Source organism: Heteronotia binoei, chromosome 15 (assembly GCF_032191835.1).
Source record: "Heteronotia binoei isolate CCM8104 ecotype False Entrance Well chromosome 15, APGP_CSIRO_Hbin_v1, whole genome shotgun sequence".
Lineage (NCBI taxonomy): Eukaryota > Metazoa > Chordata > Lepidosauria > Squamata > Gekkonidae > Heteronotia > Heteronotia binoei.
Window position 1 is genome coordinate 17473298 of NC_083237.1, and position 15405 is coordinate 17488702.

The window sequence follows — 15405 nt, forward strand, 5'->3', positions numbered from 1 at the left end:
GATGTTTCAGGCATAGAAAAAAAATGATTCCCACATGGTGCTTTGTCTTCCTACAGCAAGGTGGAGCTGCCCCCAGGTTGTTTTAATCAAGAAGCAACTAGGGAAAGATTTGAGGATGGAGTGTGTGGAAGGCAGGGTTTGGGGAGGGGAGTGACTTCAGCGGAGTATAACACCATACACTCCACCCTCCCAAGTATGGTTGCCATGTGACTGCTGCGGATGGGAGATCTCCTACCGCCCATTGGCTCTTACCTTCTGGCACTCCAAGTGGCCAGCAGAAGAAAGAAAAAAAAATCACCACTGGCAATAGTGGCATCATGTCCAAGAAAACCTGAACATGATGCCAGTCGTATCTAGGAATTGCTGGAAATTCTATGGTTTTGCCATAGAGGTTCTGGAAATTCCTAGAGAGGTGGCACCACACTGTCGCTGCAGGCCACTTCTCATTCCTCCACCTGGTTGTCCTACTACGCCTGGCCCCCTGACTTCCAAAGCAGCCAGTTTCTCTAGAAGAACTAATTTTTGTAGTCTGGAGATCCACTGTAATTCTGGGAAGTCTCCAGGCCCCATCAGGAAGCTGGCCATCCTGTCTGTGACAATCGAGGAATTTCCCCCAATTTCTATGGTATTTACTATACTGATTGGGGAAATTCCTACAGGGTTGTGACATTACTTCCAAGTGATCATCTGCAAGCGATGTCACAGTGACCCAGGTGCTCCCGCCAAGCCCCACCCCCCAAAAGCTCCCAGGATTGGCAGCTGCGAGCCTGGCATGGCATGAGGAGGCCGGGGTTTCAGTTCTGAATATTCCCTGGTCTTCGAGGCATCCGATGTGATATTTTGGAAAGATACCATTGCAGCAGCCTGTTTGAAAAAAAAAATGCTGGTCCTTTACAAAAGCAATTTGATCATTTTTCTAGTGCGGTTCACAGTTTTTTCGAGTTGCACTTAAAGGCCTCGATATAATCTTAAGGACCACAACAGAATATGTGAACTTGAATGCATATTGTTAATGAGTGTATGGAATATTTATTGTGTAAAATTCATTGAATGATTATACGGGTGACTGCAAATAATATCTGTTTCTATTATTAGACACGTGGTGTAGTTTCTTTTTGTTTCTCCTTTGTTCATTATCATCCCATTCCCTTTTTGTGGTGTGCTTAAAAAAAGCCTGTGCAAGCAGAAAACCAGCAGCCCAAGGGGACAGATCTGCTAAAGTCATGATTAAAAAGTGAGTGCAGCTGTGGGTAACAAGTCCCAGGGCTTTTTTTTTTTTTTTGCAGGAATTTCTTTGTATATTAGGCCACAGGCCCCTGATGTAGCCAGTCCTCCAAGAGCTTTCAGTAGGTCCTGTACTAAGAGCCCTGTAAGCTCCTGGAGGATTGGCTACATTAGGGGTGTGTGGCCTAATATGCAAAGGAGTTCCTGTTACAAAAAAAGTCCTAGCAACCAGGAGTGGAATTCTAGCAGGTGCCCCTTTGCATATCAGGCCACACACCCCTGATGTAGCCAATCCTCCAAGAGCTTACAAAAAAAAGAGCCTTGTAAGCTCCTGGAGGATTGGCTACATCAGGGGTCTGTGGCCTAATATGCAAAGGAGCTCCTGTTAGAATTCCACCCCTGCTAACAACAAACTTCTTTGTTGAAAGAACCAAACTGGAGAGAACCAAACTGGAGAGCAATCAGGCAAAACAGGCAATATATATAGTTGGGGAAGGACACACCTCTTTTAGTTGGCTGGTCTCTTCAGGATCCTTCATTTGCATGTACATTGATACACGCCTTGTGTCCCGATTGGCCAGTTCAGGCGGAATAGCCAATCAGAACGTTGGGATTTGGGTCCTGGAGGGTAGAACCATGCTTCAGTTACTAACACTATGAACAGTATATGAGCAAGAACACAGAACAGCACATAATAGTCTTGCTAGTTTTCTATCTGCAGGAAGTTCGGGCATGGGCAAGCATTCTAAAACACGATCTCCAATCTAATCACACAGACCACTCTACCTGCATGTGTGAACGAGGCCTCCTCGTGCCTCTGCACTGGGTTTAATGAGCTCCTCTCCATGCAGAGATGCAGCAGCCTTATCTGTCCACAGTGGAGGCAGGCTCACAGGAACTCATGCAGATCTGCAACAGGTAGACTCCAAGGGCAGATTGCTCTTATTCTTTAAAACAAGCCTTGGGCAAGAGGTAAGAATGAAGCACGAATCCAATTTTAACTCAGAAGCAAGCCTGCATCAGCTACCAGCTGTTAGGGAAACAGCAGGTTCAAAGAACAACAGATGTGCAACAGTCACAGAGGAGCTGCATGGAGAGCATTGATAGCCACCCTCTGCCACGTGAAGCAGGCAGATAAAGTAGTCCCTGTTCTCGAAAGAAGGGGCGGAGGGAGAGCAGAGCTCCTTCAGGCGCCCGGTAGGGATTCCTTTGCACGTTACAGGAGGCCTGGCTATAGGTGAGGGGTGTTCATACTGACTTTTAAAGGGTTGAGGGAGGAGCCAAAGGCGGGGCTAGTTGAAACAGGAGAAGCCCACACCATGGGTTGTAAACAAGCCTTTTTGACTTGCATGTAAAGCAGGGATTTCGGTGGTGTGCAACAACCAGGAGTAAGAGCTGGGAAGAGTGGGCTGGGAGGGGGATCGGTGGGGAGGGGGGGTGACAAAGCAGGGAGGACCTAAGGTGACCACATTTCTTTCTTTCGAAGGCTCCTGAACTTCTAAGTCCTGCAAGACAGGTAGGAATTCATGATTTTTTCATCCCTGCAGGGCAGACACACACCTCCTTATTTTTGTCTGTCTTGCAGCTATTACAGGTTCATGCGCTCTGCGGAGTTGTTCAGGGTGGTGAGAACCAGGGAGGACTGTGAGGCACTCCAGAGGGATCCGTCAAGGCTGGGCGAATGGGTGTCAACATGGCAAAGGAGGTTCAGTGTGGGCAAGTGCCAAGTAATAAATACACAGTGGGGCCAAAAATCCTAACTATAAATATACATGGATGGGGTCTGAACTGGCAGTAACTGTAGTTAACTCCCTTGAAAACGCTGACTCAGTGTCCGACTGCAATAAAAAGGGAAAATGCAATGCTGGGGATTATTAGGAAGGCGACTGAATACAAATTAGGCAGTATCATAATGCCCCTGTATAAATTGACGGTGTGGCCTCATTTGGAATACTGTGTACAATTCTGGTCACCGCACCTCAAAAAAGATTTTATACCATTGAGAAAAGTGCAGAAAAGGGCAACTAAAATGATTAAGGGAATGGGACGCTGTCTGTATGAAGAAAGGTTGAAGAGGTTAGGGCTCTTTAGCTTGGAGAAATGACATGAGAGGTTTACAAGATTATGCATGGGATAGAGAAGATAAAGAAGTACTTTTCTCCCTTTCTCACAATACAAGAAGTTGTGTGCAGTCAATGAAATTGATGAACAGTAGGTTTAGAACAAATAAAAAGAAATCCTTCAAGAGCAAGTAACACACGGAATTCACTGCCACAGGAGGTGGTGGCAGCTATGAGCATAGGCAGCTTCATGAGTGGATTGGATAAACATATGGGCCATCAGTGCCTATTAGCCACAAAGTATACATGGAACATTCCGTCTGGGGCAGTGATGCTCTGTGTTCTTGGTGCTTGGGGGGCACCAGCGGATGGTTTCTGGACTTCTGGCCCCACCGGTGGACATCCTGATGATGCCTGGGTTTTGGCCACTGTGTGAAACAGAGAGTTGGACTGGATGGGCCATTGGCCTGATTCAGCACGGCTTCTCTTACGTTCTTATACGTTCTCAATAGACAATGGGCATCTTTGGTTGAGAAGGTATTCCGCACTTAACTGGCAAATTGAGAAGCACACTGAACCATTCCCTTGGGAACCTGAGGTGAAAGGTGGTGATATAAATTCAAAAAAGCCGCCCATTGCAGAATGCAAGTGGGATTCAGATGGTGCCAAACCTAAATCCATTTGGCGTGATTGAAGGAGCAGTGGAGATTTGTAAAGCAGGCATCATTTCCTTGGACTACCTTCAGGCTGCGGGAAAAGAGCATGCAGGCGTTCCAGTTTCACTGAGCTCTTCATCCTTCCGAACAGGAAAGTAGCAACACTTCATGAATTACACATGACTGGATATATTTACAACATTGTTTGTTGGTATTTTGCATTGTTTCTTGGTATTTTACCAGAAACGTGAAACAAAAGTCCCTGGCTCTTCATGTCAGAACTTTGGCATTATTAACTTCCGGAAAGGTGCTTATATTCTTATGCAAATTCTTTTTTGTGTGGAGAATAATGCATAACACTGCCTGAGATTGTGCTGTAAGGTGTATATGTGCTAAGGTTGTCAAGCCAGGCTTGGTAACTAGTGAGGTTAGGGGTGGGGAGTGGAACATAGCATGAGTGAGGCTGACAGTGCCTCTGTGTCACTTCGCAGTGAAACCTGAAAGTGATATAGGGCAGCTCTAGGAATTGCTGGAAACTCTATAGTCAGGGCTTTTTTTGGGAGCAGGAAGTCCTTTGCATATTAAGCCACATACCCCTGGTGTAGCCAATTCTTCAGGAGTTTACAGAGCTCTTAGTACAGGGCCTACTGTAAGCTCCAGGAGGATTGGCTACATCTGGAGTGTGTGGCCTAATATGCAAACGAGTTCCTGCTACAAAAAAGCCCTGTCTATGGTAAACCCATTTTTTCTTTCACTACAGCAGCCCTACGTTTTGAGTGTGTGTTTGATTGTAATGATGGATTGATGGAAGTGTTGATTCTGTGAAGCTAGATTGCCTTCTCTCATTCTCCATGTCTGCTTTTCCCTCCTCTGCCCCAGAGGCCTTGGCAGTGATGGTTCTGAGCAAGAAAATTCCTGACATCCACATTTTCAGCACCAGAGCCGGAGACGTGGCCATTCGCCCTGACCTGAACTGTTACCTCCTCCTGCCCAATATACCAACCTCCCCCTGCGCCGAGCTACGGCCCCTGCACCCTACTGTGCATGGCGGCAAACACTACTTCAGCTCCCGTTGGCATGACTCTGTCTACGTCATCATGGGCAACAAATTCACAGAGGCCCAAGACCTCAGTGTCGGGTCCACCAGCCAGGTCCGTGGCCTCCACCCAAGCTGCTGTGGGGGGCAACATTACTTTGTCGTCTCTGGCGGCTTCGTCATCATTCTGAGCCAGGGCACTTCGACAGCAGTGAAGGACTTGGCCACGGGAGAACCAGTTCCTGGCCTGTATCCGGGACACCAGTGGTCCACGGAGAAAGTGGGAAGCATCCGTAGCTATCTCTACTGGCACCTGTGGGATAACTTCAGTGGAAGTTTCTTCACGTTACACCCCAATATCCTCAGCTTTCTGCCCGGGGGTCTCGGCCTCACCAAGGGGCCTGCATTTGGGGCTTGGAAACTGTTAACAACCCTCCACAACTACTCTGACATCCCCGTCGCCAAGTCACACAGACTGTTCCGGAAGGTGGGCTACACTAAGGAGAAGTTGGCTGACGTTGGAAATGGCTGGTCAGCATCTCTGCCCAATTCTCCTGAGCCAAGCTGCGTCATTGTGGAACTAGCCAAGGCCCAGTTTGCGCTACCAACTCAGTATGGAGGGATGGGCCTTGACACAGAACAAGAGGAATGGGAAGAGGTCCATGAGGAAGAGAAGATCCTAGAAGCCGCACTGCAACCTAATGAGGTGGCCTACGCATGGCAGTACCAACTAGGCCTCGGCAAAGAAGCCATTTTGTTTTGCAGAGAAATTAAGGTCACCAGCAGTTCTGACCCACCCTACGAGATCCCCCTGCCTCCTTCATCCTAAATCTCAGCCAGGAGCGGATCTATATGTTTTGGGGGGCAGGGCAAAATTAAAAAATGACGTCCCCTTTACAGGCCATTCTGTCTTATCGTCCCATAGAATACAATGGACTCCATACCCAATATGGCGCCCCCCCCCCCCTCCGTCAGCGCCAGGACAAACATCCCTCTTTGCCCCCTCCCCAGATCCGGCCCTCATCTTAGCCCTTTCCCATCTCTCATTCGTGCCTCTTCTTTATCTCAGTGGAACATAAGCATTGCAAGATTGTTTGGTGAAGCTGTGTTTTAGGACGCGTGTGAAGAATTTAATAAAACCCTTAGATGCTTTAATTTAAACTGAGGATGCATTTTGTACCGGGGGGGGGGGACCACGAGGATGGAGGCTCCCTGCAGATAGAAATCTAGCACACTTCTCCCCCCATGGATTCATTTTCTTCCTGTGGGGAGCATCATTTGTTCCCAAGTACCTGTTCCAATAACTAGACTTTCTCTTCCCATGTGATGGAACAGGGGAAAACCATAAATTAGAACTGCAATTCTGAAATAAGTTTTTTAAAACATGATAATTGATGAGTTAAACATGGCCTCCTTAGGGTGAGCTATGCCTGGACTTGTGTCCCTTCCAACCCTAAAAAACATGGCTGAAAGGAAGAGAGGCATCTTCATTAATGCCCCCTAATCTGCCCTGCTGCAAGAAAACTAGTCAGGGTGGGAGGAAAGCTGGGCTAGATTTCCATTCACTGAGGTGGCTTCATAGTGAAAGAACAGGAAGCCAACCAGAATTGTTTGGGGGAGCAGGGAGATGCAACAATCCCTAGAAACAGGACAGCGCATTGCACTTAATTGAGGGGTGGGGGCTGAATTCGAATCTCTGTTCAACCATACAGCTATGGAATCCTTTGCCAGCCACTCTCTCTAAGCCTAACCTCACCACACAAGATGGCTGTGATAACTTGGTGAGAGTGAAGCCATTTCCCTTTCCCAAGTGCCTAGAATAAAAGGCAGGAGAAAATTAAAATGCAAGTTGAAAAGGGCACGGTAAACGTCAAAAGGTTGGTGAATCTTGACTTTCACCAGTTCATAAAAAGGTTGCACGAGACTGCCTGGCTTACTAGGTCTTTCCCATTTATGGGTGAATGAAGAGTAGGGCTGTCACCTGTGCAAAAATGAGGGGCAAAAATGCAATTATTATTATTCCAGCTTTGCCAGAAGGAAGAGAAAGTCGCTCTGGCCGACTTGACACCCTCAACCCAGGGGAGATCCCAGCGCAGCCCTCTTAGCTCCCGCGACCACTGCTCCAGGAGAAGGCTCACGCCGTTGCCAACTCTCCCGGCCAGCCGCCCCCCCCCCCGCACCTCCCGTGCCTTTAAACCCGGGCTGGCCTAGGGTTGCCAATCCCCAAGTGGGGGCAGGGGATCCCCCGGTTTGGAGGCCCTCCCCCTGCTTCAGGGTCGTCAGAAAGCAGGGGGAGGGGAGGGAAATGTCTGCTGGGAACTCTGTTATTTCCTATGGAGATTTATTCCCATAGAAAATCATGGAGAATTGATCTGCGGGTATCAGGGGCTCTGGGGGGGCTGTTTTTTGGGGTAGAGGCACCAAATTTTCAGTAGAGCATCTAGTGCATCTCCCCAAAATAGCCCCCAAGTTTCAAAAGGATTGGACCAAGGGACCCAATTCTATGAGCCCCAAAAGAAGGTGCCCCTATCCTTCACTATTTCCTATGGAAGGAAGGCATTGAAAAGGTGTGCCGTCCCTTTAAATGTGATGGCCAGAACTCCCTTTGGAGTTCAATGATGCTTGTCACAGCCTTGATCTTGGCTCCACCCCCAAAGTCCCCAGATATTTCTTGAATTGGACTTGGCAACCCTAGGCTGGCCGGGAGAGTTGGCCTTTAAACCAGACGCCACCCTGCTGCTTCCATAAAGAGAAGGCTCCGACGGCTGCGGGCGACGTTCCTAAAAGCATTGCAACAAGCCACATTCCGGAGCCTGGGATCAGTTGGCAACCAAGCCCCGGGCCGCGTATATCCACACAACCCACTTCGACTGCTGCCTTGTTCTCCTACCCTTGGGGAGGAGGAGCCGAGCGGGTCAGCCCAGCCCCGGAGAGCTTCTCTCTCTCTCTCTCCGGAAGCCAGCCAGGCCAGGCCCGCTTGCGCACACCTAAGGCCGCTGTTGACGCCGCCGCTGCCGCGCCCGGATCCGAACTCGACGCCTCTTGCAAAAGCCCAGGAGGGTCCGCTGCAAGGTGGGGCGCGGTGCAATGGGCGGGGTGGGGCGGCTTGCGCCCCCGGGCGCCCCCTCCCCCCCTCTGGCCTTTGGGAGCCGCTTGCAACGGGCGAGCTAGCTAGCTTTTCCGGTTTGGGGAGGTGAAGGGACGAGATCCGTGTTTGAAGGGATAGGTTCCGGGGCTGAGTTCCCTGCCTGATGCAGGCAGCCGCCTCCCCCCCCCCCCCCCCGAATTCTAGATGCAAAAGGGAGAAGATGGGAGGCGCTCTGTGTCTGCTCAGAGGCGCTCTCGTCGCAGCCTGGTGCGGTGGAAGTAGGCGGGCGGGCTGACCCTGACCAATGAGCGCCGGCCTTCGAAGGAAGCCTCTGGGGCTGAGTGAGAACTTGAATGCAGAGAGCCACAAAAAATTCTCACCCTAGAATATCTCCCCACCCCCCACCCCCCTCCGGTTTCTTCCCCAACTCCGGATTGAGTTCCTCCGCTTTTCACAGCCAGGCTAACGTCCTCTTTTGTTCCAGCCGGCTGTGGGGTTCCTGTGCACAGAGGGAGGAAGAGAATGCAGGGTTTGGGCTTTCTGTCAACTGGGAGAAAGCGTTTCCCCTGCAGCTTCTGCCACTTGTCCCAAATGCAGCAATAGGAGACTCATTCACACTACGCTAACGAATGCATTCTGCAAATGGCTTTTTGCTATTCTCACGCACCTAAAAATCCAGCTGCAAAACGCATTATTTAGTGTCATGTGAACGCACCCACAGAGTAGCTCCAATCCAGTGGTCTCCACTTTTCCCCATCCTTGAATATAACCCAAGTTTCCCAACCTCCAAAAGGCAGCTTGCTTGGCAAATCTTCCCTCCCTCCTGCTCATAGAATTTAAGCTCGCTTTTCAGAGCTGGGGATTTATGCATTTCTCTGCATCAGTGATGCCCTGTCTGGGATAGCCCCAGGCTAGACTGATCTCTTCAGATCTCTGGAATTAAGCAAGGTCTTAGGCTCTGGTTGGTATGTGGATGGGAGACCCTTCGCCTCAAAGGTATACCAGGGTGACTAAGGCAGATCTCCTCTCTTGAAATCCGTAAATCAGCTATGACGATGTCGAAGAAAAGACGAGGGCTCCATAATGAGAAATACTAAGGTCAAATGTCTTTCCCCATCCTGCCCCAATTTTGTATTTATTTCATTTAGAATCCTAGAGTTGGAAGGGACCTCCAGGGTCATCTAGTCCAACCCCCTGCACAATGCAGGAAACTCACAAATACCTCCGCCTAAATTCACAGGATCTTCATTGCTGTCAGTTGGCCAACCAGCCTCCATTTAAAAACCTCCAAGGCAGGAGAGCCCACCATCTCCTTAGGAAGCCTTTTCCACTGAGGAACCACTCTACCAGTCAAGCTGTTAGAGTAGGCGTCAACGTGGCAGATGAGGTTCAATGTAGCCAAGTGCAAAGTAATGCACATTGGGGCCAAGAATCCCAGCTACAAATACAAGTTGATGGGTTGTGAACTGGCAGAGACTGACCAAGCGAGAGATCTTGGGGTCGTGGTAGATAACTCACTGAAAACGTCAAGACAGTGTGCGATTGCAATAAAAAGGCCAACGCCATGCTGGGAGTTATTAGGAAGGGGACTGAAAACAAATCAGCCAGTATCATAAATAAATCGATGGTGCAGTCTCATTTGGAATACTGTGTGCAATTCTGGTCACTGCACCTCAAAAAGGATATTATAGCATTGGAAAAAGTGCAGAAAAGGGCAACTAGAATGATTAAAGGTTTGGAACACTTTCCCTAAAACGCTTAAGGTTAAAACGCTTGGGGCCCTTTAGCTTGAAGAAACGTCGACTGCGGGGTGACATGATAGAGGTTTACAAGATTATGCATGGGATGGAGAAAGTAGGGAAAGAAGTACTTTTCTCCCTTTCTCACAATACAAGAACTCGCGGGCATTCAATGAAATTGCTGAGCAGTCAGGTTAAAACGGATAAAAGGAAGTACTTCTTCACCCAAAGGGTGATTAACATGTGGAATTCACTGCCTGATCCAACATGGCTTCTATTATGTTATGTTCTTAAGCTCTAACTTGCTTGTTTATGCTCTGCTACTTTCCCCCGTTTCCTGCAAGCAGGATTCTGGACATCTTAGAACATATACAACAATATATAACGAGCCTAAAGTTTCTTATAGCAGTCTCTATTCTCACAACAACCCTGTGAGGTAGGTTGGGCAGAGAGACTGGCCCAAGGTCACCCAGTAAACATCAGTGGCAAAAGTGGGATTCAAACCCACTTTTTCCCATATCCTAAATCGACGCAGTAACTACTGCCCTTTGCTTTCTCCAAGAGGTGTGTGGAAGGATGCACATACATTTCATACTTTGGGGGGTGAAATCCTGGCTTCCTCTGACTTCTGTCACCAGATTCACAATCTCAGTTGAGGCCTCAACTTCAAGGAAGGGGTTAAACCTGGGCCCGGGGCTGTACCACTATGCAATGCAAGGAGGGGTCTGAATGGGCTCTCAATTGCATAGCAGAGCTACTGAGCCAAGCCTCTCTCCCTTCTATTGGCTGAGGCTCCTTCCCCTCCTAGTCCCCTGGGGAAGGAAGGCAAGAGCCATAGTTTCCTTTGCCCAGTCCCCTGGATCCCATGGGAGAAATGCAAAGAAAGCACCTTTAAGATCATGTTTTAAGGTTTTATTTAAAAAAAAAATTAATTGTGTTTGTCTGTGTCCTTTAAAAAGTTTATATCTCTCCTGCCCAATCAAACAGGTACTCAAATGGCCCAGCCCAACAAGGTCTCACTTGTCAGATCCAGCCCTCATAACAAATGAGTTTGACACCCCTGGATCTATACTGTGAGTTTTTCTGGGTCACTGTGAAGAATAACAGGGCAAGACTGGCCCTTCTCTTAAGGGCCTGCTGGGCACAAATGCTTCCCTGAGAGCAGCCTGTTATTTCTTCCACCTGTTGCTCCCTGCCCTTTTCGGAGCCTTTCTCTGCCACCTCCTCTTTGCTAGCTACCGGCACTATTATTTTTAGCAAGGGTGAATCTGATGCGCAACTCCTTCAGGGTGGACACATTCCGGCACATTCAGCAGGGAATAACCGAGTGATAGGAGTTGAACGTTTGGATCTGCCTTCGAGGTAGTTTGTACAATGCAATCCCTGCAACAATACAGAAAACTCAAATTTCGCAAGAATCACATATTTCATGCATATCTTTAAAAAACAAAATCAGCCTTATACCACGCATGTGGAAAAATAGCTAGCTCCCTCTATTTACAAAGCAATACAGTATAATTAAACAGTCTTCACCAAATCGCCTTCCATTTCCAATAGGTTTAAAGATACAATGCAAGAATGAGATTGAAAAAACATCCAGTGCACAACAGAGCTGCTGTCCACAAATCATAATTATTTTCTAATGAAGTCCAGCGATAAAAGAACTGGTTTCGGATGTACTGTCCTCCTTCAAGGAACTATCTGGTCATGTTCTTAGGTTCAGTAGACTTGAAGTGCCAAAATCTCCCGGCACAGAAATCGGTAGAGGCGTTCCATAAACAAATACAAGCAAACAGAAAATCCCGGAATGCGGGGAGATTTTGGCACTTCAAGTCTACTGACATGAACATGAAGAATTGCAGATTTATATCCCGCCCTTCTCCCTGAATCAGAGACTCAGAACGGCTCACAATCTCCTCTATCTTCTCCACCCACAACAGACACCCTGTGTGGTGGGTGGGGCTGAGAGGGCTCTCACAGCAGCTGCCCTTTCAAGGACAACCTCTGCCAGAGCTATGGCTGACCCAAGGCCATGCTAGCAGGTGCAAGTGGAGGAGTGGGGAATCAAACCCGGTTCTCCCAGATAAGAGTCCGCACACTTAACCACTACACCAAACTGGCTCTCAAGATGGTCCCTTGAAGGATAGTATATCCGAAACAAAATTGGATCGGTTCTTTTATCGTTGGACTTTATTGGAAAATTATTATGATTTGTGGACAGCTATGTTGTGCACTGGATGGTTTTTCAACGGCGTTATTGGACTGTATCCTTAAACCTACTGGAAATTAAAGGTGATTTGGTGAAGACTGCTTAATTATGCTGTATTACTTTGTAAATGGAGAGATTTTTTTCCAGTTACCGCACCTCCGTGGTCTCGATATTTCCTGATGTCATTATACCATGTATGTTGCAGAGATAATCCTCAGTGCGTGCGGACCACACATCTTGAAATATGTTGCCAAAAAGGCTTGGTGGGACCAGAGGTCCATGGGTCATGGTAGGACTTCAGCTTGTTTTTTTTTAAAAAAAAAACAACTGTACTCATTATTCAGGGATAGACTGCCTCTAAACCGGAGGCTCCATTGGGCTATCACGACTAACTGTTGATCGGAACCTTTTACTGTGTCCCCTCCCCACCCTTGACTTCAGAACTCCATGGCTACCGTCGCCTCCCGGACGCACTCTCCAGGCACGGACATCTTTGCTACTCGCCACGGCGCCTTTGTCGTCCGCTCTGACCTGGGCTGCTTCCTCCAAACTCTTGACTTCCGCTCAGGTCAAGATATCAAGGTGTGGGAGCTTCACCCAGCCTGTCGCGGCGGCGACCACTATGTGGGAGATCCCTCCGGTTCGGCCGTATACCTCCTCCGGGGGGATGCCTTCTTCAAAGTTGTGGACCTGAGCTCTGAGCCTCCCACCAGTGCCCTCCCGCTTCACCCCAACTGCCAAGGGGGGGACCATTACGCCTTCTGTGAGGACCGTTTCTTCGTCTTTTTCCTGACCCGCAGCGTTGTCCTCTCTGTGGCTGACTTGGCCACTGGAAGCTCAGCAAAAGAGATCTCTTTGGAGCCCGGGTTTGCGGATGGACTGTACTATTACGGGTCAGACGCTGCTCACCTTGCCTGCTTCAGGATGGATGCAGAAAACGGCCTCTGTGGCCATTTGTGGTCCACGGCGGGACGCAAAGAGGTCTTCTCTGTCCACCCCGACGTGCTTTCCTTCCTCCCTGGTGGCCTGGCTGTCCTTTATGGACCTTCCTTTGGCGTTTGGGAGTGTGTGAAACTGATGTCCAACGTCACAGACCTCCCGATGCCCAGCAGCCAAGACATTACACGGAAAGTCGGCTATTCCAAATCGGCCTTCAGCCCAAAGTTCTCCATCTCCGGGTCTCTGGATCCCGAGTCGTTGACGATCTCCCTTCTTCAGGCTCAGTTTTTGCTCCCCGCCGCTTATGGCGGGATTGGGCTGCAAACGGAACAGGAAGAGTGGGAGGAAGTGGCCGAAGAGGAGGAGCCCTTACGGGTGATCCTGCAGTCCAGGCAGAAGCTGTATTGGTGGCAATACTGCCTGGGGCTGGGGAAGGAGCCCGTCCTGTTCTGCCGCTCTCTGAAGGTCACCCGCAGCTCTTCGCCCCCTACCCACGTACCTCTGCCGCTGGCGGACTCCTGATACCGGTTCGAAGCTCCCGGAAGACTGGCTACATCTGATTACTTGTGGTGGGCGAAATAAAAAAAGGCAGCAGCGTCCCCAGACTCTTTTGTCTTGCTTGAGTCTGTGTTGCGCCCATTTTACAGATAGGAAAACCAAAGTGGGAGGATTTCCCCGGTGTAGACTCACACCGGTGGGGACTGGGAAGAAATCATGAACGAGCTGTGAATCATTTTCACTCGATCACTTCAATCCCAAACTTCTTACATGGATTGCCTCCCTTTTTGGTTTTTACTGCTTAGGAGGCAGATTAGGAACAGAGATTGGTTTGCACGCCTTAAACCTGGAAAGAGAGGACAGGGGTGTACACTTTGACATCCAGTTGCGACACTCCAACAACAAAGTCCTCCACTTGCACCTGCTGAAATGGCCTTGGGTCAGCTGTAGCTCTTGTAGGAGTTCTTAAAAGGGCAGCTTCTGTAAGACCTCTCTTAGCCCCACCCACCTCACAAGGTGTCTGTTATGGGGGGAGAAGATGTAGGAGATTGTAAACCGCTCTGAGTTTCAAAGCATAGGGCGGGATATAAATCCAAATCCAGTATCTGTAGTAGTGTCCAGAAGAGCTGGTTGTTTTAGAAGCCTAGGGTTTGGGGCCGGGGAAGGGGAGGAACAGCCTCTCAGGTTTGGGGATGAGGCTGTTGATACAGGAGGAAGACCCAGCCAGGAGACCGAAAGCAAAGGCTAAGGACAACCCCAGACTTCCCCAGGTGACGTCATCTTCCATTCAGGCTACCTGTGATGTTGATGTTCCATGATGTGTAATTCTTTACCAAAAGCTCCTGGAGGGGCCGACGCTAAATTGAGTCACGGGAAAGAGGAAGCCCCCCCCTCCCCAAATCATTTCCCCAATTGAAAATTTCCCACCTGGGTTTTCCCCAGGAAAGAGATGATGTGCATGTTTAAAGGTTCTATATTCTTCCCCCTCGGTGAGCCTTAACAGGAGGAAGGCTTTCAATTAGGGAAACGGTACAGTAGGGAAGAGTTAACCCCTGCCCCCTTCCCCGGCACCATGTCCCTAACCCATAGCACCAATCCCCCAGCTACTTTTTAAGCAGGGGTTTTTTTGGGAGCAGGAGCTCCTTTGCATATTAGGCCACAAACCCCTGATGTCGCCGATCCTCCTGGAGCTTACTGTAGGCCCTGCACTAAGAGCCCTGAAAGCTCTTGGAGGATTGGCTGCATCGGAGGGGTGTGGTCTAATTATACAAAAGAGCCCCTGCTACAAGAAAAGCCGTTTTTAAGTACTCACAGACAGTTCCGTAATTAAATCCAGATTATTTGCCCATTGATTCCCTCGGGTTTGCACAGGGACTTTCAAAGCAAAAAGTTACTGATTTTGTCCTTGCGTCTATCAAACTGAGTCTTTTTACTCTAACTGGCAGCCGACCTCTGGGTTCCTCAGTCTTTCACACCACCCAGTGCCCAGTCATTTTAAACGGAGACGCCAGGGATTACACCTGTGCCCTGCGTGAAGATCAGAGGCTCCGCCACTGAGGCCACCCCCACTGAGGCCACGAAAGAGTGGGTCTGGATTGAGTTTCATCCACTGAGAAACTCTACAGCAGGGGTCCTCAAACTTTTAAAATAGGGGGCCAGTTCACTGTCCCTCAGACTGTTGGAGGGCCGGACTGCCATTACTGTACAAGGCTGCGGGCCGTCAGTTCTCCGTCTTCTGCATCTCTCTCCCTTCCCCACACCACACACCCCGGCCTGGGAACTCACCTCACCTCGGTATCGCCTCACACTCTGTCTCCGCCGCCTCAGCCCAGTGCCGGAAGTGTGCGTTGCTAACGCGAGTTTAGGTCGAACGTCACTTCCGGTCTGATTTTGCCATAACCCGGCGGGCCGCATAAACGTCCTCAGCGGGCAGCATCTGGCCCACGGGCCGTAGTT

General features: G+C 49.3%; 2 protein-coding genes across 2 annotated transcripts; both read left to right on the plus strand.

Annotated features, from left to right (window-relative positions):
- Positions 1-2574: 2574 nt before the first annotated feature.
- LOC132584005 (uncharacterized) lies at positions 2575-5808 on the plus strand. The gene is made up of 2 exons (XM_060255773.1): positions 2575-2595; positions 4820-5808. The coding sequence occupies exon 2, from the start codon at positions 4834-4836 to the stop codon at positions 5803-5805; it is 972 nt and encodes a 323-aa protein (XP_060111756.1). The 5' UTR covers positions 2575-2595; positions 4820-4833; the 3' UTR covers positions 5806-5808.
- A 1870-nt stretch (positions 5809-7678) lies between these two features.
- Positions 7679-13556, plus strand: LOC132584429 (uncharacterized). The gene is made up of 2 exons (XM_060256304.1): positions 7679-8048; positions 12454-13556. The coding sequence occupies exon 2, from the start codon at positions 12460-12462 to the stop codon at positions 13471-13473; it is 1014 nt and encodes a 337-aa protein (XP_060112287.1). The 5' UTR covers positions 7679-8048; positions 12454-12459; the 3' UTR covers positions 13474-13556.
- Positions 13557-15405: the final 1849 nt, after the last annotated feature.